Below are 25,132 nucleotides of genomic sequence, written 5' to 3'. Positions count from 1 at the left end.
GTAGCATGTCAACTTCATCATTCATCCTGAAGAAAGTGATGTTTGCTACGATATTATTACAAGTTTGGTGGCAAGTCTTATCGGTTGCCAAGCTGGTTATCATTATTTTGCAATTAATCAACCCTATTAGTTTAAATTTCAACCATTGATGGTACATTAATAAGAATAAAAGCATGAAGTAATTGCAGTAATTGAATCTCCAAATTGAAGTGACAACTACATTGCCAAAAGAAAATGACTGAATTATTTTGCGGTATGAATCTGGATAGCCTACACTTGTTAACATATATTGCCATCACCTATAAATAATTGAAACTCATGACGGTCGTGTAATAAGAACCCACGAGTTAATACAAATCGTACAAGCTTGAATTTGAGATATAACCAACTCATCGTGTGCTGGACACACACGATTTAGTGTACACCCTGCTACCTAGGGGCTAGGGTTTGATCAAATCTTTACTGCACCAAGGCCTATATTTATTATGGTTAGAGAATAGAAATGGTGTTCTCCTAAAAAACTAATTTAAAGAATATACATCATTACCTCCAAAAAAAAAAAAATGAATGCACATTTAATGGAAATCATTATTGAAACTCCAACCAATTATGATTAGATAACATAACAACACTTATAATTTAGAACTTAAGTTTTGACTTTTCAAAATAACAAATAAAGATTTAACACATGAGCAAAAACTTACCCTATGGAGTATGGAGTGTATTTTTTTACATCAGAAAGTAGAAACTCAGGCTTAAACTGCGAAAAGATCTACCCTAATATAAATTTACTCTGTATTCACATAAAAATAATTTGTAACAATACCCATTACTGATTCAAAACTAAAATATCCATACAAATTTCAGCAATGGTACATATTATTTTGTCAACACTATACATGATTCAGGTTCAGTTGATTTATTTAGCAAACTCACTTTTCAATTCAAAATTAATTCATTTAGCACATGAACACAGAGTTTCTAATCTCAGAAATATCATTGAGGCATCGATGGATCAACTCATCAAACATCATCCTCAAGGATGGTGTAAAGAAGGAATTCAGCAAGTTTGGAGGATAAGTTTGGTATCTGCCAAACCCCAGAGACGGGCATCCGTCAGTAAATATTACTACTGCAGTGGAAGGTTACAACTTTGAATCCAACAACTCTAGACTCGAGCCTAAACTGGAACATAAGAGGACAAACTACTTCTAGCAAATGTCCAGAATGCATCCAAACTAGTTAAATATAACAATGACCAAATAAATACCGGATCAAACTACAGACATTGATAATCTACAGACATTGATAAAAGGATGCACATGAATTTATATACACCCAGTTGGTTGAGAAGTTGTAACAAAATTATGAACATAACATTTTCTAATTCTGTACTCCCAAAATTATTTGTTACAAAAAATTATGAAAATAACATATAAAAAAATTAAAGAAAAAGGAGAGACAGAGAAAAAGGCGTATACAAAAATGGATGAAAAATAAAAATTTAAATTATGCACAACATATTTTTTTTAAAGTACAATGTGATTGAGTAAAAGGAAAAAAGACAAGTTAGCTAATTAATTAATATATAGCCTTGAAAATATTACCCTTCCAGAGGGGGATAGAGATACTCTCACACACATTGCATCTATCTATCTAGTATCTACGATCCCCCACCTGGTGGGCCTATACATATTCTCACAAGCCCCAAAAGCTACAAAACTCATTATCCAAAAAAGAAAAGCTAAAGAATATAAAAAATAAAATAAAATAAGGAATTTGGATGGTTAAATAGGATCAGGAGGAGGGTGAAAAGGGCGAAGAAGCAGAAGCAAGACAAGAGGGACACCTAACGAGACCGTTTTCGTTGCAGGCATTACACGTTTTGAAGCCACTTTTGTCGGTGTAGACCTTCCTGCTACCGTTACAGTGGTCGCAAAGGACGAACCTGTGAGCGGCGCAGACGTGGCAGTCGGAGGGATCCACTGCGGGGAGGTCTTGGAGGAGCCTCTTGAGCTCGCCAACCTCGTTGAGGTGCCGGACCTCGTCGAGGCCACCGACGTACCTGCCAGCGATGAAGACGCGAGGCAGGCCGAGGTCGGCGTGGAGGTCGGGCCCGTGGCGGCCCATTATCCGGTTGAGCTCGTGGGCGAAGGCGGAGTCCATAGAGACGTCGCGGTCGTCGATTCGGACGCGGAAGCCGCGTAGGATGGAGAGCACGGTCTTGCAGGCCTCGAAGGTGGGCCTGACGACGCGCAGGCTGGTGTAGTAGACGACGACGCGGTGTTCGGCGCCCGGGAAATAAATGGTGGGTTTGGAGACATGGGGTTGGGGGAGGGAGAGGGAGAGGGAGTGTTTGAGGGGTTGGAGGTGAGTCGAGCAGGTTCGGAGGAGCGAGTTAGCGAGTCTGACTCGGTGGAAGACGGAGGGTTTTGTTGCTGTTGCGGGAAGAGGGGGCTCTTCGAGGCAGAGGGATTGGATGTCTTTGAAGGAGGAGCAGGAGAATGAGGAAGAGGTGGTGTGAATTGGAATGGCTGATTTGTTCCACGGTGGCCACATTGGAGAAGCTTTGGGCAAAGGAAATGAGAATTTCAGAGATTCATGTTTTGTTTTGGTTAGGGTTGAGAGAGGTAGAGTGTGAGGGTGAGGGGTTGTTAGGTAGTTGAGACTTGAGAGGTTCCTTTTTTTTCTTTTTCTTTTCTTTGCCTTTAATACATATCAACGCAAGATGTGAGGCCCAACTTTCGACTTTCTACAAATTCCCCTATTTCCACTGCCCTTTTTTTCTTTTTAGTAAATGCTAAAGAATATAATAACTAAATATATTTTATACACACATTTATCTCGATTTATTCACGTTCTATGTACTTTTTTATTTAATAACCAATCACTATAGATCTATGATTTCTTTTTTCTCTTTTTGTATATATCTATAAATCTTATTTTTTTTTAAATTAATACATAAACATGGAGTGTCTTTTTCATTAATATATAAAAATTAAATTTCAGAATTATGTTGAAAACGACACATTTGTTTAAAAAATCATTTTTAAAGAATAGTTTTTTCTTAACATATTTTTTCTTACAATAATTAAACTCTTTAACACTTAAATTCACATAATCACCAGAGATTTAGTTGAATTGATCAAGTAAGTACTTAAATTATTACAATTTTTTGATACCATTCTGATGAATAAAATAAAATCCACGAAATCAATAGTTAGTTATTGGATTTTATTGTGTTATTTAAAATACAAAAAGAAATATGAGATTGTAATTTAATTAACTGTTATGATGTGTTTGGATGGAGAATTTATATAGGGTAATTTATTTATTTGAAGAATTTTAAATTCTTTGAGGTGAAATGCTTTGTTTGGATAAGGAATTTACAAAGAATTTGAAATCTAAGCATTTGTGAAATTTCTTCAAATAGTAGAATTTCAAATTCTCCCAAAAATGGGAGAATTTGAAATTCCTCATATTTATTTTTTTATTTTATCTATATATTTTATTTTATCTTTTCATTCTTTTAATTATTGGATATTCAAAAATATTTTTAAAATTATTAAATATTATTTAATATTAATTTTTAAAAATTTTAAATATTTAAAAATAAATTAATATTTATTTTTATAAAATTTAATTTTAAAATCTCAATATAAAAATATATTTTTAAAATCAATTTTATTATGATAGAATCACATTATCATATTTAACTTAATAATTTAAAATTTAAAAAATTTAAATTGACTCATCCAAACAAAATATTTTAAAAATAATAGAAATTAAAATCAAAGTAATTCAAATATTAATAATTTAAAAAAATTTAAATTTATAAAATTTTTCGTCCAAACACTGTGCAAAGTGAGATAAAGTAAACAAAGGATGACTTAGCAGTGCACACTTCTAGTCTTTGATTGCGATAATGACATTGGATGACACATGTTTTATGAAGCTACAACGCTCACTGACACTGTCCACTAAGGTATCCATTGACAATTACATCACTGTCCTATCTCTCCCAATCAAGACTCAACCCATAATTGGAGTCTCATGATTTCTCTTGCATGACCATCAACCATCTTATGTATAAGCAACCCCATTCATGTCTACCACGTGTAGTTTATAGTTTCCTCTTCTTTGCACCAAAACCAAAGGACACCATTTATATAAAGTCCCTTTATTAAGTTTTTCCTTTTACTGTTTAAGTCCAGTTTCCAAATACTTAAACAGTGTGACATCGCTCATCCTAATTCTAGGGTCGAGTTAAAAAAGAAATGTGAAGATTAAAATAATTCCTGTAAAAAAATTATTTCTTTTATATATTATTAAAGTTTATGAAGTAGGGTGGTAGGGGATGAAAAAGGATAGTAGAAAGGAAAGGTAACTGTTCATGTGGTCACCTGGATTGGACCATATGCTATAATAAGTAATAACACAACACTGGATCAGAGGTGAGGCGTGATTAACAGTGTACTGCATCAATGACTTCAAATAAAGTTAAAGGGTTTTTTATGCTACACCACTACCATCAACTGGGTGGATTCTGAAAAGTGTCACATGGTGGCACTGGCAAAGAGTAAAAAAAAAGTGGAAGCAAGCAAGAATGGATCAACCAAGGATAGAAACCCCCCCCCCCCCCCCCCCTATGCACATGCCATGTTGTGATTGATTTAACATTTAACGAACAATCAACAGAGATACTGTTCTTTCCTTCTTTCTTCACTCATGTGAATAAATCCACGTTGTGTTTTTCTTGATTTGGGTGCAACAGTCCGTAACATTTGTTAGCCTTGAGGGGAATCAGGAATGTATCTTTAAATTTTATGCCAGAGTTTTATGTTACAAAATTACTTAAAGATAGTTGGAAAAATATTAGAGAAGTAATCTTGTCAAAATTCATTAAATTAATTTTAAAAGCTTTATATTTCTGATCCTCTATGTTTCCAATGTTGACCAATGACCAAGTTGTTCTTACAGCTCACCCAATGCGAATTACTAATGCATGTAAATAAGGGATAAGACAGAATGAAGATCAAAAGTTTTGAAGACTAATTAAAATGTGTTTGGCAGCAGAGTGAGTGACACACCATGCATGGTTTACCATCACAGACACAGATACAGACACATGCCCCACACAGATCATAGCCTTAGTTGGTAGTAGGATAATAACAGGTAAGCAACCACAACTTTAATTATAATAATCCAACATATTTTCCTGCCGCAAATGTATGTATGAATTTTACATAATATCGTGCAGTTGTAACCCGACCATGTATTCAACATTTTTAATTTAGTTTTTTTATTATTATTTATTGTATATAATTATTATTTTTACACTAGAACAGAAAACCTCGATTCATTAGATATGTACGTCCGAGATCTTATAGGAAAATTCGTAAATACTTATAAGAAAAATAAAAAAATAATTAAACTTCAAAAATAAACTAAAATCAATTTATGATCTAGACTACTAGGAGGAATGCAAGTTTTAAGTTTGAACCCTGATAGTGTTAATGTAATTCCAATGGTTTAAAAAAAAAAGTTATGATCTTATAATAAAAAATTCTTTTTATCTAACCTCTCCAAAATATAATAATATGACCCACAAGGTTCAAAGTTCAAACATCATTGATAAATAACTGAGTTCTTTAAATATGTCAGTAGACGTTTGATTATCTAATCATGCGTATTTTAAAAAAAAAAACTTTTTTTAAGATAAAACTTATTTCAATAATCACTTTGTCTGGAATTTTGTTGTGTTCGATCAATTGGAGATATTCTTCGTACAAACAAAAAATAAATAGTAATATGATCCGAATAATGCAAATAAATAGGGAGGCTCAAACCCAAAATAAGGCCCAAAAATAGTGTAAATAATAGGCTAAACGATCATTGTGGTGCACTTTTAGAAATTTATTACCAAAATGGGGCTGTTTTGAAATATTTTACACCGTTGGAGCTCTTTTACTGGGTGTCGCTATGACTCATAGCGACACCCATGACACGTGATTTTTTTTTTTGGCTTGGTTGGGCTGGATCAGTGTCGCTATCAGCTGGCCCACCACAGCTGATGGGCTTAAAAAAATTATGTAGCCCATAGCGACACTAGGTAAACAAAAAAATAAAAAATAGTAAAATAATAATAATGTAAAATAAATATAATAAAGTGAACTATTTTTTATATAATTATAAAAAGAAAATTAAGTTTTAAAAAAACGTAATTTTAAAATAAATAAAATGTATTTTTTTAACACAGGCGATGTGGCCCAAAGCGCCTGAGTGGAGCTATGGGCCACAGCGCCCCAATTTAAATTTTTTTTTTGTTTTTAAATTATTTTATACATTTTATTACTTATTTTTTAAAATTTACATTTTTTCTTATTTCAATCTTTTTTTCCATTTTACCCGTTATTTTTTTTATAAATTTGTAAAAAAAAATTATATTATAAAAATATTAGATATATTTTTATAATTGGCGCTATGGGCTATAGCGCCTGAGAGGAGCTATGGGCCATAGGGCCCCAATATTTTATTTTTTTTTCGTTTTTAAATTATATTTTATATTATATTACTTATTTTTTAAAATTTACATTTTTTTCTTATTTTAATCTTTTTTTTTCTTTTTATCCGTTATTTTTCTATAAATTTATAAATAAATTTAATATTTAAAAAATATTAGCTATATTTTTATAATTGGCGCTATGGGCCATAGCTTTTGGGTGGAGCTATGGGCCATAGCGCCCCAATTTGTATTTTTATTTTTTTCGTTTTTAAATTAATTTTTACATTATATTACTTATTTTTTAAAATTTATAATTTTTTCTTATTTCAATCTTTTTTTTCCCTTTTATCCGTTATTTTTTTATAAATTTCTAAACAAATATTATATTTAAAAAATATTAGATATATTTTTAAAACTAGAGTTATGGCCCATAGCGACTTCAGTTTTTTAAAATTTTTATTAAATAATTTATGTAGATGTCGCTATAGGTGATGTAGACTGTTGCAGTATATATACCCCCCTGCGTTCTGGTAAATCACATCGATATCTCTACTTCATTTGTTATTTTTGTTACTGTATTTGTTATTTATCGACTAAATCAGTCTGATTGGTTCTTTGTTCCTGTTTAGTTGAGTTTTAAATTCTTATTTATGATTGAAATTTATTGTAGTTTAAATAAGTTGTATGTATTTGTACTAATATTTGAATTTTATTTCAGATATTATGGATCAAATTATAGCTTATATTTACACTGGAAGGATGTATGAAAGTCCAGAAGGTGTAACATTTGAGGGACCAAAAAAAGGGATGTATATTAAGCGAGGTTTAACTTTGGATTTATTAAAGAGAAGGATTCACAACAAATTTCATCTTAAGTCAAATCAAGTTATATTATCTGTAACTTACAGATTTGTTGTTTCACAGCATGATGAGAACAAATATTCTTCATTGGAATTGAGTGACGATGATGATGTACAATGCATGATAGAAGGTTTTATCGGTCAGAATGTGATGCCAATAATGGAATTACATGCTGAAATAGGTAACTCAGAATCTTCTACAATTTCGTTAGAAAATTTGTCAATTGAACGATCACCGGTGATGACAAGAGACGAAGATGAAGATGACAAAGATGATGAAGACTATCATGTTTCATTGTCATATGAAAGCATTGATGAATCAAATGAAGATGAAATAGAAAATTGTGAAGCATCTGATAGTGACGTGGAGTCAGATGCTATTGTTCAAAGTCCAATGATTGAACCAATTTCAATGTATCCATCTACTGAAGGTAACTTTTGAAAATTAAATTTCTCAATAATTTATGTTATTGTATTGACAAATTTAGTTTAAATTTTAATTGTCTAAAATTTGTATTATTCGTTTTAAAAATTTAGTTTAAATTTACATTATTTAATTTTATATATTTACTATGATTAAATTAGGTGGAAATCAATTTTGGGGTAATTTACCTCACTACACTAATATCAATTGGAGTCATCCAGATGAAGAAGAAATCTCAGGCATGGATGTGGCTAATAATTGGTCTATTGGCGAAGATTTATATGTTGGATTGGAGTTTGAGAATAAAGATGTAGTAAAAAATGCAGTAAAGCAAAATGCAATGAGAATGCATCAGAGTTTTTATGTGGTTGAATTGAAAATGACAAAGTGGGTTGTTAGATGTCCAAATGCGCATGATGGATGTGGATGGTACATGAGAGCTATTGAGTCAAAGAAATCTGACAAGTGGAAAGTGACTCAATGGGGTGGACGTCATACATGTTTGAACAAGTCTTTGTCACAAGATCATAATAAGTTAGATTCTGAGCTAATTGCATCATTTATACAAGGTAAGTTCTGCAACTGCAACTTATAATATTATATTAATAATAATTTATATCACTGATTTTGAATATTTAATATGTAGGAATGGTTAACCAAGATCCAGCAATCAAGATTAGCCTTATCCAAGAGAGAATAACATCTCAAACTGGGTTTAAGGTATCTTATAGGAAGGCTTGGATGGCTAAACAAAAAGCAATTGTTAAAATATTTGGTGATTGGGAAGAATCTTATGCTTTTTTACCCCGGTGGCTTAAATACATGAAGGAAATTGCACCAGGATCCTTTTATGATCTGTGTCATGATGAGTTTTTCGTTGGTGATCGTCGTCATCGTGGTTACCGTCAATTTCACAGGTTATTTTGGACATTCAGGTCGTGTTGTGATGCATTTGATTATTGTAAACCCCTGATACAAGTTGATGGCACTCATCTGTATGGGAAGTATCGAGGCACATTGCTCATTGCCACAACACAGGATGGTAATAACAATGTTCTTCCTCTGGCATTTGCTGTGGTGGAAGGAGAAACATTACTTGCGTGGTCGTGATTTTTGGCTCATTTGCGGCTACATGTTACAAATAAACAAGGAATATGCTTAATTTCTTATCGACATCGTAGCATTAAATCGGCCATTGACAACGAGGCACTTGGTTGGAGACCGCCAAATGCATATCACAAGTACTGCATTAGGCACATTGCAAGTAATTTTAATACTCGATTCAAGGATGCCAAACTAAAACAGCAACTTGTGAAGTTAGGTAAGACAAATTATTTTCAAATTATTCGTCATTTCATTATTCTAATTGTGCATCATTCATAATTTCTATGCAGGGTATACACCATGTAAACACATTTTTTATCGTAATCTGGAAAAGTTTTGTCAATCTAGCCCTGATGTTCAAAGGTGGATAGGAGGAGTATCAAAAGAAAAATGGAGCATGGCATACGATGCAGATGGTCGGAGATACGGTCACATGACAACAAATTTGTCTGAATGAGTTAATAAAGTTTTAAAGGACTGTAGAAATCTGCCTATCACTGCATTAGTGCGATCGACTTATACTAGGTGCGCTGAGTATTTCAGTACTCGTGGTAGTCGTGCTTTATCTGAAGTTTCATCAGGGAAAGTTTTTGTTTCTAAATTGGTTGAGGCTTTGAAAAAAAATCAAGAAGAGGCTTGTTCCCACCAAGTTTGTAGATATGACATTCAAGCTTCAAAATTTGAGGTTGAAGAGGCATTTGATCCAGTAAGACAAACAGGGGGAAAGAAATGGGTAGTTAATCTAAACGAACGATACTGTCAATGCGGAAATTTTACAGCATTTCACTATCCTTGTTCTCATGTTATAGCTGCATGTGGTGTCGTTAGCATTGATTACTACCAGTTTACACAACTGATTATGTTTTAAGAGCCTATTCTGGTCTTTGGGAACCAATCGGAAATGAAGACTTAATCCCTCCAAGTGATGACGACTGGATACTTGTCCCAGATCCAACATCTGTGCGTGGGAAAGGCCGACCAAAATCAACTAGAATTAGAAACGAAATGGACTGGGTTGAAAGCTCAACGCGACGACAAAAATGTGGTATATGTAAACAAGAAGGTCACAACAGGCGCAATTGTCCGAGAATATGTAACCGTGATGATTAGTGTATATATTTTTTTCCATGATTACAATTTTTTGAAAGTTAATGAAATAGTTCATAAATATACAATGTTTAATCCTCATCCTCCTCATCATCTTCGTCATCTTCGTCATCCTCCGGTACCATCTCATGTATTCTGAATTCGGACCTAATAGTCCGACTTGTGGAGGAGTAGGAGTGAAGTGATATGCATATCGATGACCCCAATGCTCTAATGTTGGACTTAATATTGTAGCCCAGTCATCTTCAACCTTACCGCGTAAGGTCAATGCATGCACATTTGCAGGAGTCATTGGAGGATGTCGAATTGGTTGTTGGCAACCAAATTGCCTCATCACCCTGTCCGGTTGATGCCATTCACAAATACAGAGACAAAGTAAGGGGATTACAGAACCCCAAATCTGCATCCCTTGTGTGCAATCAGCGGGCATCTGTTCAGCAGGGGGATATGGCTGCCAAATTATCTGTAAAATAAACTTTTTAATTAGAAAATTAAAATACAATTAATATTTATAAAGTTTTTTTTTAAAACTACAAAACGTTAATTACTTACCAATTTCCTAGTAGTACAATCAAAGTATTTGCGATAATATTTTATATCATCGCTCATACTTATTTTGGTCCCTGTGTTTGACCACCTGAAAAAACATATTGTAAATAATTAAATAATGTTTTAATAACTGATTAATTGTCAAAATATAAAGTTCCAAATTTGCTCGTACCTTAAACCAATTGGACTGGTTGGAGGAATAGGTGGAAATGGTGAAGACAGAATGGTTGGGAATCGTTCCCATGCCCATAACTGTAATAAAAGGGTAAATCCACCACAGCTTGGGGTTTTGTAATCGGTTGAGGTGCATAAATTTCGATACAAATATCCAAGCACAGCTGCACCCCATGCATAAGTCCTAATAATATCAAAATCGCGCAAAAACAACAACCATCGTAAGGACACATACGCTGAAGATCTATCGGGAACAAGCACTCCTCCTAGATAACGTAATATCCAGGCTCTAGCATAACGAACCAAGACATCTACATCATCTATGTCATCAACAATGTCCCCAAAGATTGCTGCCAACCAAGATAGCCTAACGCGATGTCCTTTTATTTCAGACTGTGGTGGAACAACCCCTAACAGCTCCTCAGCTGCATAAAATCAAACAAAAAATTTAACTATTATTAATATTAACAATATACTATAAATTTACAAATAATTTAAAGTCAAGTTATAATTACCTAATTCCAATATATTTGGACTGCCTCGAGATAATACCGGTTCACCATCAACCGGAAGACCAACAAGCATGCCAACGTCTTGAAGAGTAATTGTGCACTCTCCGAATGGCATGTGAAATGTATGTGTCTCTGGTCTCCATCGCTCTACCAAAGCCGTTAGCAAACCAGGACTAACTTTGATATAATTCAGACGCGCTATCCATCCGAAACCAGCTTGATCTAGTAACGGAATTATTTGTTGTGGAACTCCTGCAATTCCAATGCGCGACGGAGCAGCACGTCGTGCTACTAGTCTCCTGTCTTCATCTCTGTTCCAAACATGCTGTGACACATGTATATTTTGCAACGATAATAAATCATCGTCGACTGGTCCACATGTCACACGCATACCCGTAGAAGATGATGATGATGTCATCTATAACAAAATGTAATAAAATTAATTATTTTAAAACATATAATTTATTTTTTAAATTTCATTAACATTATTATACCAAAATAATAAATAATAACACACTAACATGATATATAATTTTCAAATAAATCACAATAATTAATAAATTAAATAAATAATTTGATAAAACCTATACCGACTACTTAATTTTAAGAGAGAAAAAATATTAAAACTCAAAATAATAAATACCTGGTAATACCTGAGATGAGGAAATCCAGCAACAAATCCAAATAAACCAACAATAATCCGAAAAAAATAAAAAAAAAATAACAGTTATAAAAAATGTAAATTAAATATTTGGGGTAATTAATTTTCACTTAACTTCTAAATGTCTTTTAAAAATGCGCTTGATGTACAAACCATTATGGTAATTAATTAATATATGCATTTAGGGAATGAATTAAAATAAAACTTCAAATATTTTATTAAATTAAAAAATGACATTCAAATATTTGTTGATATTAAATAAGGTATATTTGAATATTTCTTAATTATCTACTTTTGGTTTAAAAAACGTATCTTCAAAAAGGTTCTTAAAGCAATTTAAAATATAAATATAAATAAATATTTTTTTAAAATAAATAAATACAACACACAATTAAATTAAATAAATTAAAATTTTAAATAAACTTATTTTGTAATTAAATAAAAGTACAACATAATTAAATTAAATAAATTCAAAATTTAAATAAATATAAATCACACAGAAATAAATTAAATCATTTTTAAATTTATAATTATTTATTTTTTTAATAAAAATAAATTACACAGAAATAAATTATATTAATTTATAATTTAAATATAATTATTTACGAAAAAAATTTAAATTAAGCAAAAATAAATTAAAGCTATTTCAAATATAAATAAAATATTTTTTTAATTAAGATAAATAACACAGAATTAAATTAAATCAATTTAAAATTTAAATAAATTTAATTATTTAATAAATATAAATTACATAAAAAATTTAAATAAAATATATATATATAAATAAATAATTTTAAATAACAGTTATAGCAATATTTTTTCACTACAAATTAATTTGCAATTAATTCGGAATATTTATAATATTAATTTACATGTCTTTTTTTACTTTTTTTTATAATAATAACTAACATAACAGATAAATAAATAAATTAAAAAATAATTACAATTTTTAAATTAAATAACATAACAGATAAATAAAATTATTTAACACGTAATTAATATTGCATAAATAACACAGAATGTAAATAAATAATTTTAATATCAACTATATTTATTAATTCAAATAAACCTATTATAATCACACACAAAAAATTATCAGTTAAAACCTACTTAAAACAAATATCATTAAACAGAAACAAAATAAAGAATTAAATTTTGATTAACAATTATTAAGTAAATAAAATATTCAAATTTAAATACCCTATAGCGACTTTTAAATATTTAAAAAAAAAACTGAAAATAAAATTTACCTCAAATGAAGAAACTTACGAGCACCAACAATCCAAATAAATAATTACCTAATTAAAAAGTATAAATTATTATTAACCAAAACGTAATATAAATAAAACAAATTTAATAAAATAAATTTTTAAAAACTAAAGTAAAAAATAAACAAAGAAACTTACCGGAGAAGGAGGACAAAACGAAAGTGAAAATGGGGGAGGGGGGGACCATCTGCATTTTATAACTGTAAAAAATTGATTTTTTAACCAAAGTGCCACGTGTTAGCGTGTCATTGGTCACGCCTGCGGTGAATTTATGAGGCGCTATGAACCCTAACGCCTCAGAGGCGCCCTGGACCACGTGTCAGCGAGTCATTGGTCACGCCTGCGGTGAATTTATGAGGCGCCATAGGAGGCGCTGTGAACCCTAACGCCTCAGAGGCGCCCTGGGCCATAGCGCCCCAAATTTTTATATATTTATTTTCGTTTTTAATTTTATTTCACGTTATATTACCTCTTTTTTAAAATTAAATTTTTCATAAATTTCAATTCTTTTTTGCTTTTTTATCAGACATTTTTTTTATAAATTATTTTTCATATTTTATATTTATAAAATATTAAATATACTTTTAAAAAGACGGCATGTGAGGCGCTATGAGCCCTAACGCCTTAGAGGCGTCATGGGCCCACAGCGCCCCAGTTTTTACATTTTTTTTTTCGTTTTTAAATTTATTTCACATTATATTACTTCATTTTTTAAGTTTATATTTTTTAAAATTTTAATTGTCTTGGTCTTTTTTATCAGACATTTTTTAAAAAAATATTTTTCATTTTTTATATTTATAAAATATTAAATATACTTTTTTAAAAAGACTCCATGGGAGACGCTATGAGCCCTAACGCCTTAGAGGCGTCATGGGCCATAGTGCCCCACTTTTTTAATTTTTTTTTTCGTTTTTAAATTTATTTCAGATTATATTAGTTCATTTTTTAAGTTTATATTTTTTAAAATTCCAATTCTTTTTTTCTTTTTTATCAGACTTTTTTTTATAATTTTTTGTATTTTTAAATTTATAATAATCTATTTTTTATATTATTTATATAAAAGTGTTGTTATAGGCTACAGCGACGTTATTTTAAGCCGAATTGAGTCGCTATAGCCTATAGTGACTCTTTAAAGGTCTCCACCAACTACAGCGACTCGTCTAATATAGCGTTCATGACTTATATTAAGACCCAAAATTATCACGTGTCATGGATGTCGCTATGGCCAATAAAAGAGTCCCAAAAGTGTAAAATGTTTCAAAACAGCCCCATTTTAATAATAAATTTTTAAAAGTGCACCACAATGGTCGTTTAGCCGTAAATAATAGAATGCAAGCTTGCACTAACGAATATCTAAAGATAGTTCGATCAGAGTGAACTCTGAAGGTCATTTGGAAGTGCAACTGAACGCACGTTAACACATTGATTTCATTTTATATTTGCAAGCTTTTAATATTTGTTTTTTTTTAAAAAAAATAGAATTGCACCTTCGTGCATTAACTTCCATTTAGTTCTCTCTCTCTGTCCCTCTCTCTCTTTTTTTTAGAAAAAAACTTGTCATTCTGCCTCGTACTAAACAATGGCACTGAAAAAAATAAGAAAATGATTTTTATATTTTACTTTGCAAGTCATGAACTGATGAGACCCACAAATAAAACAATTATGTCCATTATACATAAAAAAGAATTGATCAAATAAAAAGGACAATACTTTTTTTAAAAAATTGTTAAAACTATATATGTACTTATTACTGTAATAGAAATAATTTTTTAATAAAATTGTGCCTATTTTATAAAATATATACATATATTTTAATTCTTATATTTAAGAGGTTCTAATTTATTGTTTCACTTAGAACTCAAAAATATTTTAAGACCAACCCCAAGTCCCCAAGTTTAATAAGGGCCTGTAATGGGTGGCTTAATATAATATATTTTGATAATATGTTAAAATTTGAGTTTGAAACTAATTCAACCTCAAACTAATTTATGAGGTGAGGGATTGCTCAAACTAATATCACCGGTCTTCAAAGTTTCAAGACTAGCTCAGGTTTCATGTAGTGGTCCATTAAATACCCAATAATGAATAATTTGATAGATCCAATCCAACAATTACTAAAATTAATTTTGATATTTAGAATTTAAGGTTAACACAATAGTTAATTAAAGAAGTGAGAGTTGCACCTCGATTCATCATTTTGATTTTATTTCTACAAATGTGAAATCTCAAAGAATTGAGGGGAGAAATTTGTATCATAAAAAGAAATTAAAAAAAACAATAAATAAAGTTTAGAAATTTTAAAAAAAAATATAACGGATAAATAATGATAAAAAATACATATTACAAGGGGGAAAACAGTACAGTAGCAAATGTCCTCATTGAAAAATAAATATTCAAAGTTATAATAAAAGATTTGATAATCATATTGAGTGTTACCTCCTATCCTCTGATGCATCATGGCCCTGCGAATTGAGATATACCCTGATCTACTTGATAACTATTAAGAGTTTGTTTGTTTAGATAAATACTTAGAAAATATTTTGAAAGCTTTTTCTTAAAAAAAAAAACTCTATTTTTAGTAAAAAAATTGTAAAAAAAAACACTTTTAACCTATATCCAAATGGACTCTAAATGTATTTAAATTATCAATTGAAATTAGGAAGACACGAAAAAGAGAAAGTGGAGCTCCAGTTCACTCGCATTCCCTTTGTAAAGCACAACCAATATAAATATAGTGAAAGTTAGCATCGAAGGTATTTTCCCAGGCGGAAAATGAATTCCGAATATATTAAAATTGACTTTTTCTCTACGTTCGTCGTGAGTGTGATCATTCTCCCTTTGAGAGGCTATTCTATATTGATTCTTTATAAAATAATCAAGTCAAACCTCTAATTTGATCATTTTGAGAAATAAAAACAGATCAAATGCAGAAATGAGACCGTCATATCATCAACCCATCATCTCAAGAAGGTATAAAAAATTAAAGCAAAAATATAACATACAAGGAAGGAAAGTTGCTTTTTCAATTCATATATGAAATGTGATATGGTCGACAGTGTCGTCGCCTTGTGTGTACCCATTATGAATATGGAAGGGGAAAGTCAAACATGTTCTGTTCCTAACTAAAGATAAGTCTCAGACACACCTGATAGGAGGAAAACATCCTAACGGAAATAGATGGATATTTGAGGGATGTCAATGTCATTATCCTCGTCATCCTCACAGGCAACAACAACATCCAAATGACGCCGGTATGAAGGTATGTCCACCTTGGCCACTTCCTTAGCTAAATCCACCATTTTTTTGTTCATTCGTTCTTTGTGCTTGGGGAACATGCTATTATAGAGCAGACAACTTCCGCATGAAATACTATAAGCATTCAAGCCTTTTGCCTTGAGCCACTCGAGAAGCTCCCTTAGAGTAGGGTTGTCTTTTAGAATCCATCTGTCCCAAACTGTCCAACTCATATCTTGATGCTTGATGACCTTTGGTGGAACTGGCTCTGCCATGGAAAAGAGAGGCAGTGCTAAGTTGGCAAACGTGTTTCGGTAGTCCTCAACTTTGTGCCCTCCATCTAAAGCTTTGTACAGCTCCAGGCAGACAAGCCCAGTGGCCATGGCAGTTGATGTTGCGATTGCTGGAATGATTCGTCCGGCAATAAACTTGGCCTTCAGCTTGTCAACTTCAGGAATGCTGTAGTTCCGTGCCCTCATGTTGGCAAGCCCAGCTATCAGGTCCATGTGGTAGTTTGTATCATCATCCTGTAGTTTTACAACACAGAGATAATTGTTAACTTTGGATGAAAATAACTAATAAATAAATTAAAAATGTAAGTGGAGGAGTTCATGTACAGAATTCTCAGCAAATGAAGAAAGACTCAACCCACACCAACCCAAAATTCCCAAACAGAACTATCAATTCAATAAGACAACAGAAAAGGCTATATCGACAATCACAATGAAAATTCAGTCAGAAGACTCCAAACAAAAAAACAAATGAGAGAAAAATAGACCTTCTCAAACTGAACTGGTTTCATCCTGAACTCTGGTTGCAGCTTTGACCTGCACCCCTCTAATTTGACAATTAGATCATTAATAACAGCTGCATCATCTATAGAAGCAGTAGAGAGACTGGTGGCCTTCTCATCTGTCACTATTTTTGCATCATTCTTGGGCTTAAAGTCAGGTACTATCACTCTATCAACAGCTTCAGCCAACTTCTTTGGATTCTTCACCCAGTCAGGGATAGGAATACCAAATGTCTCTGCTCTTAATATAGAAGCTGCCATCAAAAACTGAAGATGACCCAGATCAGAGGATGAGAATTGCAGTGGATGAGGGAATCGTTTGGGTGCAGACCAGAAAGGAGCTCCAGTACTAGTTGCAGCATCTTCAGGAAAAGTATAAATTAATTGCTTCACTCGGTTAGAAAAATAATCTTCAAACCTGTGAATAAAAAACCATGCATGAGTGTGGGCATACAGAAAAAATTAACATGCTCTGAAAATATTACAAGAGAACATAAGCAGATAATATCAAAAACAAACATACTTTAGCCTAGCCCATGTAATACAATCTTCAATAGTCTCGCACTTCTCCTTGTCCAAACACTCAAGAACACGCTCCAAGTTATCCCTTGCTTGAGCATCACCAGCATTCCTCATCACATTAGTATATTCATTTGGGTTAGATAAATACGCATTTACTTCAGCTGGAGTTTTCTCAAGCAAACCCTCAAACTCTGACCTAGCCCATGTCAAGCAGTGGTCAATGTTGTGTGGAAACGAGTGAACAGTACACATAGGTGCCTGTTTCTCAGGTGGATCTCTTGATGCCCCATAATTTTCTGTTAGGTGAGGAATGACCATTTGGGTATTGCATTTGGCTCCAAGGGTTCCAGATTCAAGAAGTGGCTTCTGGAAATACAAGCACCTCTGATCAACATACAGTCTTGCATTCACATTGTCTAGTGCATTAATCACAACACTTAAGTTTTCCCAGAAAGTATCATTAAACACATTTTCAGTTTCAGGGCCAACACGATTTTGCAGAGCTTCAATTTTCAGACAGGGATTTATAGATGCAGCAGCTGAAGCAGCAACAGTAGACTTAGCCTGGCCAATATTCCAATCACGGAAGAGGAACTGCCTACTTAGGTTACTCTTTTCTATGACATCATCATCAGTAATTGTCAGCTTTCCCTGACCACAAGAAACTCCCATTAGAGCAAGATTTTTCAAAAATTCACATCCCAATGCACCAGATCCCACGACGAAAACTTCAGCATCCTCTAACTTCTTCTGTAACTTTTGTCCAAAAACAGAAATTTGTGCATCATAACGACTATTTAACGGTTTTAAATCACTAGGATCCAGTGGTTCTGTAGGAAGTGATTCCACAGAGTCGAAGTAGAAAAACTGCATTAGGTCAGAGGAGAAACTAAAGTTAAAACCACAAAAAGTAGATTTATTATAACCATATGAAAATAAAAATGATCAATAAAAAGGGGGAAAAAAGATTTGAAACATAATGAACAAGATATAGTTGCCAATAGACTCTTTACTATTTCTATATACTAAGCACACATAAAAATGCTCATATATTTTGGGACTGTTATTAGAACACCCCCTCCCCAACCCCAACCCCAAATCCAACCCACACAATGTTAGAATATCAGGTATTTAAACTAACCTGGATTATATATACACAACCATTTGACTAAATAATGGTATGTACACTTGTGAGCAGACCAAAGCACAGGTTCTCGTAGATTTCACACACTTATTACATTGCCTCAAGGTATGGATAATTTTAAGTACAGACAGTTTTAAGGGGGAGTGTACAGTGTAATAAAAACAAATATTTAATAAAGGGGGGGGGGGGGGGCAAATTACACTTACTCCACCTCAGGATTAATGAAATTACAGTGTTATGTTATAGAAATTAGGGGAGGTTTATATAATTAAAAAAAATGAGGGGTATCAACTGGAATTTTGTTAAACCTCAAAGGGTGCGGGTGTAATTTGCCCCAAAAAGGTACAAGGCCCAAAATAAAAAATTATACTCAAGATCAATTTTTATTTATAAGAATCAAATTCAACAAAGTGCTTTAATCATTGGATTGATTTTTTGTTATTTTTAATCAAGATGTGATATAGGTTGCTTAGTATAAATCATAAATTGTGCATATATGTAGTCATTTTTAAAGGAAACTAAAGAAGATCCAGACAATAAAACATCAACTGAAGCAGCAAACTGAAAACAAAATCCAAATAGCTTACTAACTTAAGAACAATATCTTGGAAAAGACTTCCATGGGCAGTTGTGCACACTTGCTCCACACAATATTTAAAAATATGAGATGATACAATGATTAACAAAATATATTACTTACTTGAAAAAGCGGATGAAATTTCCCAGAGCATGCCTTTACAACCTCTTGTCCTACAATTCCACCAAACATGGCAGCCATAGGGTTCAATACTGCCCTAGCACCAAAGGCAAATTGCCGTAGAAGTTTTGGATTCACATCTTCCAGCCTTCCATCACCTAAGTTATCATTAATATTACTAGCAATAGATATAAGTTTCTGTGCATCATCATCCGAACCAGCAACAGGATAGTGACCCATCTCAGAAACAAACTTATCCAACGCCTGGAATGCTAAATGCAGTAGAGGTGGACGGTCAAACTTGGAAAAATCACTCAGAAGAAAATCACCTGGATCACTGAGTGCTTCCCTGAGAGGTTTAAAGTTCAAAATCTTTGGTTGTTTGACCTGCGTGACAATACCACCTTTTTCATATCTGCCATAATTTGTGGTGTCTTCTTCAAGAGTGAACGAATATGCTCTAGCATTTTTTATCTTTCTTGGTTTTCCATCATTCAACTCTTTCATACCATGAACTTCAGAGAATACTACAAGATCTCCATCCTGAAACTCAAGCCTCTCATCATCAACACAGGATACTAGAGCAGGGTTGTCATTGCTGATGGATGCAATTATACCAGTATGGGGATCCTCTCCATCAACATCAAAAACAGTGAACTCAGGCCCAAAATCACAAAACAGAGAACCAAAAAGACCTCTAACTTCACTTTTAATAAAGGCAATTGGAGGCTGATGACTATGGCAGTAATCATTAAACTCAATGGCTTTCTCAAGACTGATTTCAGTGAAAACAACAGCCTACAAAATAGTTAAAAATAAACAAACGTAAATTTGTCAAAATGGTGCAATACAATTGTATTCAAGGTTGCAGATTAGCGGGAAAGTTCACAATAAATTACACCATTAACCAACATTCACAATGTATGTGTTATATGTCACTTCAAAATTATAAAATTCACAAGGACAAATCTTGCTGAAACGGTCAAGAAAATTCAAACTTGCTCTTCTCACAGTTTTATTGATTAATCTATATAATAGTGATGCTATTCCACTCCACATTTTTCACCAATAATATCAATTATCTAAAAATATATAGAGCATCATAATCAATATTTGGCAATTAACAGTACATAGCTAATTATGCATAACAAATGCAATTAGCTGTCTCCTACCAGGCAACAACATTATTACCAATACTCTTATCTTACCACAGAATCCATTATATCACAACTACCACAAACATCAATAATCACATTACAAGCACATACACCATTTTAATTAAAAAAAAACATTTTTGTTAACTTCAAATAAAGTTGAGAGCAAACAGTCAAGTGCCTCATTACAATCAGAACCAAACGTACAATTAAGACATTAGCAAATAAGTGAAATAACTAAGGCAGAAGTAAAAGCCAAATAAAAGTATAATAGACATGAGAACTACTGACTCTGCATTTACAGGAATCAACCCTCCCTAATCTGTCATTTTTTAATGAGCATAATATTGTTCACTCATTATTAATCATCAGGTTTTGTAAATAATACACATCCATCTAACAATGTAGAAGTTTCAAATAAATGACATTGAAACACATATAATGAAATGATCTAAAGCATAAGGAAAATCCTTTTCCAAAAGTTCCATGTACATCAAAGCATGCCACAGCACACATATAATGAAATGATCTAAAGCATACATACATAGAAATGCATTTAAGGAGAAAAAAAAAACGAAGTTCCAAAAATAAAAAAGTAGAAAGCAATATTTAAAGTACCTGGAAATTAGAAAGCTGTTCTTTTGTCAGCTTAGTTGTTAAACTAAGCACAACCACAGCATTGTTAAGTTCCTGCAACTTACTAACAGAAGCCACTGCCCTGTTCTTGCCAATATCATTTTCCGAAAATACAAAATTACTGGACAAATCCCATAACTCCACATTTCCTTCATCGTGCAAGGTTACAGATTTTACCCCAGCAAGAATGAGATTCTTCGCTGCAGGAAGTAAACTTCATTAGCATACAGAATAAATAACAGAGCTTGCACTACTTACATCTATATCACAAAACCATTAAAAACATCAAGTCACAAGACAAAAAGAATGGTTTATATTGCATTAGATATTTATAAACTCTTAATTAATTAGTCTACATCGAGAATAGCATATAAGAACCTCCAGCAAGGTTGCCAAAGATATGCACCAATGACTCATAACCTATGAATGAAGCACCCACTCTGACAGTCTGACACAACACAGACACCAAGGCATGGTTAATATCCAAAATATATGACACGGCATATATATATATATATATATATATATATATAACATGGCAAAAATCTAAATTGAGAATTAAGACATATATATATTCTCCTTCAAAGTTATTTCTTAAAAGTTAAAACAAGTAAACAACTAGTAATTCCTATGAAAATGGGCCTAATAAAAAAGATGTAAGAAAATGGGCCTAATAAAAAAGATGTAAGAAAATGGGCCTAAAATAACGAATAACAAGATTGTGAACTGCATGAGCATATTACTCTCCTTCTCTTCATTTTTTCAGCTTACAAAGGAGACCAGGACCAAATTACCAAACCTTACACCAATCCCGACAAACAACACAATTAAACAATTTTCTATTATTTAGAGAGTGGGCAGAAAAGCACTGCTAGTATGATCACCAAATCTAAGGCCCTGGTTAGATCAATTTCTTAATAAATGCCTATAGGAGAAGAAAATAAGAAAAGGAAAAATGAATTAGGTTTCTCCAAGTTAAAATCAATATATGCATTTCAGCTTTTATAAAAGCCCTCTGATTTAACTTCTTCAAAAGCTGGTTTTAACTAAACAAAACAAATCATCCTCAAATTAAAACAACTAAAAGGAAAAAGTTAGAAAGCTCAATTACCAATCTCAGCACCAAGACCCCGCATCCCCGAAACGAGGACGCTGGACGCAAAGAGCCTCCGCATGGTCTCCCGGCCATACACGGCGAGCTGCCGACTATGCAGATCCTCATCGATCTCCGCCGGCTGCGAACTCCCGAACGCCATCCCTCCGATCGAGCTCCCGCCGCTGTTGCCGCCGCCGCCGCCGCTACTGAATCCCCGGCCGCTGTCGTTCACCGCCGAATCCGCAGCACCCGAGCAGGCAGCAAGGCAGCCGATCCGAGGCTTCTTGGAAAACGACGCCGCGTCGCTGTTGCTGTTGTTGTTGTTGTTGTTGTTGTTGGCGTCAGCGTCGCCTTCTACAACCACTCCTCCTTCGCTCGCTCTCTTTCTAGGAAGCATATAGTGCAGTAAGCTGCAGAAAACGCAACGCAAGCGCACCATCAGCAAAAGCAAATGAAAGACAGGAAAACGATAACACAGTCATAAGGAAAGAAGATCCATGGTGTGGAGGAGGTAGCAGATATATAAGAAAATGAAATAAAAATGCAAAAGGCTGGGTAGCACGCGATTCGAGGTGGAAGGATGAAGGAAGAATAATCTGGAAGAGGTGGAAAAATGTGGAATGGAAGGTAAGGAACGTACCGAATGGAACTTGGGAGAAGGAAGGAATGGAATCTGATTGGAGAGTGAGAGAGAAGGTTTGGGTTTGTTTGAGGTTGAGTTTGGAGATATAAGGGAAAGAGGGAGAAAGAGAAAGAGAAAGAGAGAGAGGGGCATTTATGTGAATTACGTTATTTCTATTCTACGCACGCACCTAGGGTTTTGGGAGATTGCTTTTCGCTACTACCATTTCTTTCTATCTTCTCTTTCAGCTGCGAGTGAGAGAGAGAGAGAGAGAGAGTGGGCCTGTTACTGTGATTATGGAAGAATCGTGAGCGGTGGACACAAAACGAATGCGCCGGGACGATTTAACGCCACGTCGCCGTTTTAATTCTCCTTCTGTCTAAACGACGTCGCATACCCTTTTTTTTACCCTCATACGGACCCCTCCATGTTAGGATTCCAAAGAAAAATGTTCTTATTTCGCCCTTTTACTTTTACCCCTTTATTATAATCATGTCTCATTTTTCAAAGTTTTTTTATATTCTTAAATGAACTCATTCTTCAACATAATTGTAATAAATAATAACTGACGCATGTCACAAATCACAATCAACATCAAATTCTATATTGTAATAAATAATAATAACTAAGTCGTGGTGAAATTGCTGGTATTAATGTCAGCCAACTTCAAAGAATACTCCTTTTAGGAATCACTATATTTTATTAATTTTTATATTTTTATTTTTAAAAATTAGAAAAATAATATTTTTTATATCAAAATTAATAAACTAATCATAAAATTACATTATCATACATTTATTTTTTATTTTCTATTTTTATTATATCTTTAATAGAGAGACAAAATATTTTAACTCTACTAATACTTATAATAAGTGATTGTGTTAAGATAGATAAGTAAAAAAAATAATTGTTACTTTTAAAAAACTAAATAAGTAAACGAAAATAACTAATATTAAAATAATATTTTTTTAAAATCTTAAAGGACAATTATTACAAGGGAAAAATGCGTAAAATTTTTCTACTATGAGAATTTGACAAGATTAGACCATTGAATTCAGCTTTTTTATATTAAAATAGATCAGATTTTTTTTATACACATAAATTACAACAACAAAAATAGAGTTAGAGTTCTGAAAAGATAGATATTACAATATATTATACTATATTGTTAATAATTATAGCAATATTGTTTATTTTTCTATAGAATTTAATATTGTTTTTTAAAAGAATTTGATATTAGATATCTATTTTTTATTTTTTATATTCACTATTAGTATTATTTTTATTTAATTAAATATGATAATGTGGATTGAATTCAATGAATCAACCTTCCAACCAGATTAATTTTAGTGGGTTGGATTAGACAAATAAACTCAGGAATCCAATTTTTTTTTATGTTTTTAAAAGATAAAATTTTGTAATGGATTTATATTGGATCAATTTTTTATTTTATAGTTTAATTTGTTTTTCTAGGTAATTATTCTCATTTTATATGAAATAAAAGTATATTATTTTAATCACATGTTTTTTACTATAACATTTTCATGTATAATATTTTTTTAATATAAATATATATTATTATGTCCTTTTTCATAAAAAAATATAATACCTCTAATTAATTTTATAAATAATAATAAAATACAAGTTGAAATAATGATGTATATTTAAATATTTTAATTAATATTTTTATATAAAAAAAATTGGGTGGTCGAAGATAGGTTAACCTACCAACCCACTAAAGTAGATCAACATGTCAACTCATTACTAAGTAAAATGGGTTACATTTTTCAACTCATTTATTTTGATGAACTAACCCATCATGTTCTACTTCTTTGTTAGATCAACTTGTCTCACCCGATTTAGATGGATTAACCCACTTTATCACCCATAATTTAATTTATGTGTTTGAAAATTTTAATATTGATACATACCTTTTTATATATACATATTATCAACATTTTATTATTATTTTAAATATGTTTACTATATTTTATGTATTTAACATAAAATTATTTTACGATTAATAATAGGTAATTATTTTTTTATTCTAAATAATTTGAAGTTTAAGAT

General features: G+C 32.2%; 3 protein-coding genes across 4 annotated transcripts; all 3 read right to left on the bottom strand.

The window, feature by feature from the left end:
• Nucleotides 1–1,486: 1,486 nt before the first annotated feature.
• Nucleotides 1,487–2,734, bottom strand: LOC109790833 (uncharacterized protein At5g39865). The gene has a single exon (XM_020350074.3). The coding sequence runs from the start codon at nucleotides 2,557–2,559 to the stop codon at nucleotides 1,798–1,800; it is 762 nt and encodes a 253-aa protein (XP_020205663.1). The 5' UTR covers nucleotides 2,560–2,734; the 3' UTR covers nucleotides 1,487–1,797.
• Nucleotides 2,735–9,765: 7,031 nt separating this feature from the next.
• Nucleotides 9,766–11,626, bottom strand: LOC145952005 (serine/threonine-protein phosphatase 7 long form homolog). The gene is made up of 5 exons (XM_083064222.1): nucleotides 11,239–11,626; nucleotides 10,722–11,148; nucleotides 10,553–10,637; nucleotides 10,256–10,463; nucleotides 9,766–9,881 (listed from the first exon to the last, which is right to left on the bottom strand). Exons 1-5 carry the CDS (start codon nucleotides 11,624–11,626, stop codon nucleotides 9,766–9,768), a joined length of 1,224 nt encoding a protein of 407 aa, XP_082920348.1.
• Nucleotides 11,627–16,110: 4,484 nt separating this feature from the next.
• On the bottom strand, nucleotides 16,111–23,412 carry LOC109790828 (ubiquitin-activating enzyme E1 1). Of its 2 annotated transcripts, none has more exons than XM_083063061.1 (7): nucleotides 23,253–23,412; nucleotides 22,456–22,850; nucleotides 21,327–21,544; nucleotides 19,558–20,352; nucleotides 17,715–18,580; nucleotides 17,177–17,609; nucleotides 16,111–16,925 (listed from the first exon to the last, which is right to left on the bottom strand). In XM_083063061.1, the coding sequence occupies exons 2-7, from the start codon at nucleotides 22,835–22,837 to the stop codon at nucleotides 16,329–16,331; spliced, it is 3,291 nt and encodes a 1,096-aa protein (XP_082919187.1). In that variant the 5' UTR covers nucleotides 22,838–22,850; nucleotides 23,253–23,412; the 3' UTR covers nucleotides 16,111–16,328. The 2 variants fall into 2 exon arrangements, with proteins under 2 accessions (XP_082919187.1, XP_020205659.1); XM_020350070.3 differs by having other exon boundaries at nucleotides 23,081–23,389.
• Nucleotides 23,413–25,132: the final 1,720 nt, after the last annotated feature.

Source organism: Cajanus cajan, chromosome 9 (genome assembly GCF_000230855.2).
Source record: "Cajanus cajan strain Asha chromosome 9, NIPB_CcT2T_4, whole genome shotgun sequence".
Classification (NCBI taxonomy): Eukaryota; Viridiplantae; Streptophyta; class Magnoliopsida; order Fabales; family Fabaceae; genus Cajanus; species Cajanus cajan.
Note: the sequence above shows the minus strand (reverse complement) of the source record. Positions and strands in the feature narration are given on the sequence as shown.

What these genes read in the sequence shown, in the direction of transcription:
- LOC109790833 (XM_020350074.3), bottom strand. Translation starts at nt 2,559, where the DNA reads ATGTGGCCACCGTGGAACAAATCAGCCATTCCAATTCACACCACCTCT.
- LOC145952005 (XM_083064222.1), bottom strand. Translation starts at nt 11,626, where the DNA reads ATGCGTGTGACATGTGGACCAGTCGACGATGATTTATTATCGTTGCAA. An exon ending in TCCAAATATATTGGAATTAG is followed by an intron (nt 11,149 to 11,238) that starts GTAATTATAACT and finishes GATTTTATGCAG; the next exon opens with CTGAGGAGCTGTTAGGGGTT. An exon ending in GCATGCATTGACCTTACGCG is followed by an intron (nt 9,882 to 10,255) that starts GTAAGGTTGAAG and finishes TTCTAATTCTAG; the next exon opens with TTGATTTTGGTCGGCCTTTC.
- LOC109790828 (XM_083063061.1), bottom strand. Translation starts at nt 22,837, where the DNA reads ATGCTTCCTAGAAAGAGAGCGAGCGAAGGAGGAGTGGTTGTAGAAGGC. An exon ending in ATTACATGGGCTAGGCTAAA is followed by an intron (nt 17,610 to 17,714) that starts GTATGTTTGTTT and finishes TTTTATTCACAG; the next exon opens with GTTTGAAGATTATTTTTCTA. An exon ending in AACCAGTTCAGTTTGAGAAG is followed by an intron (nt 16,926 to 17,176) that starts GTCTATTTTTCT and finishes GTAAAACTACAG; the next exon opens with GATGATGATACAAACTACCA.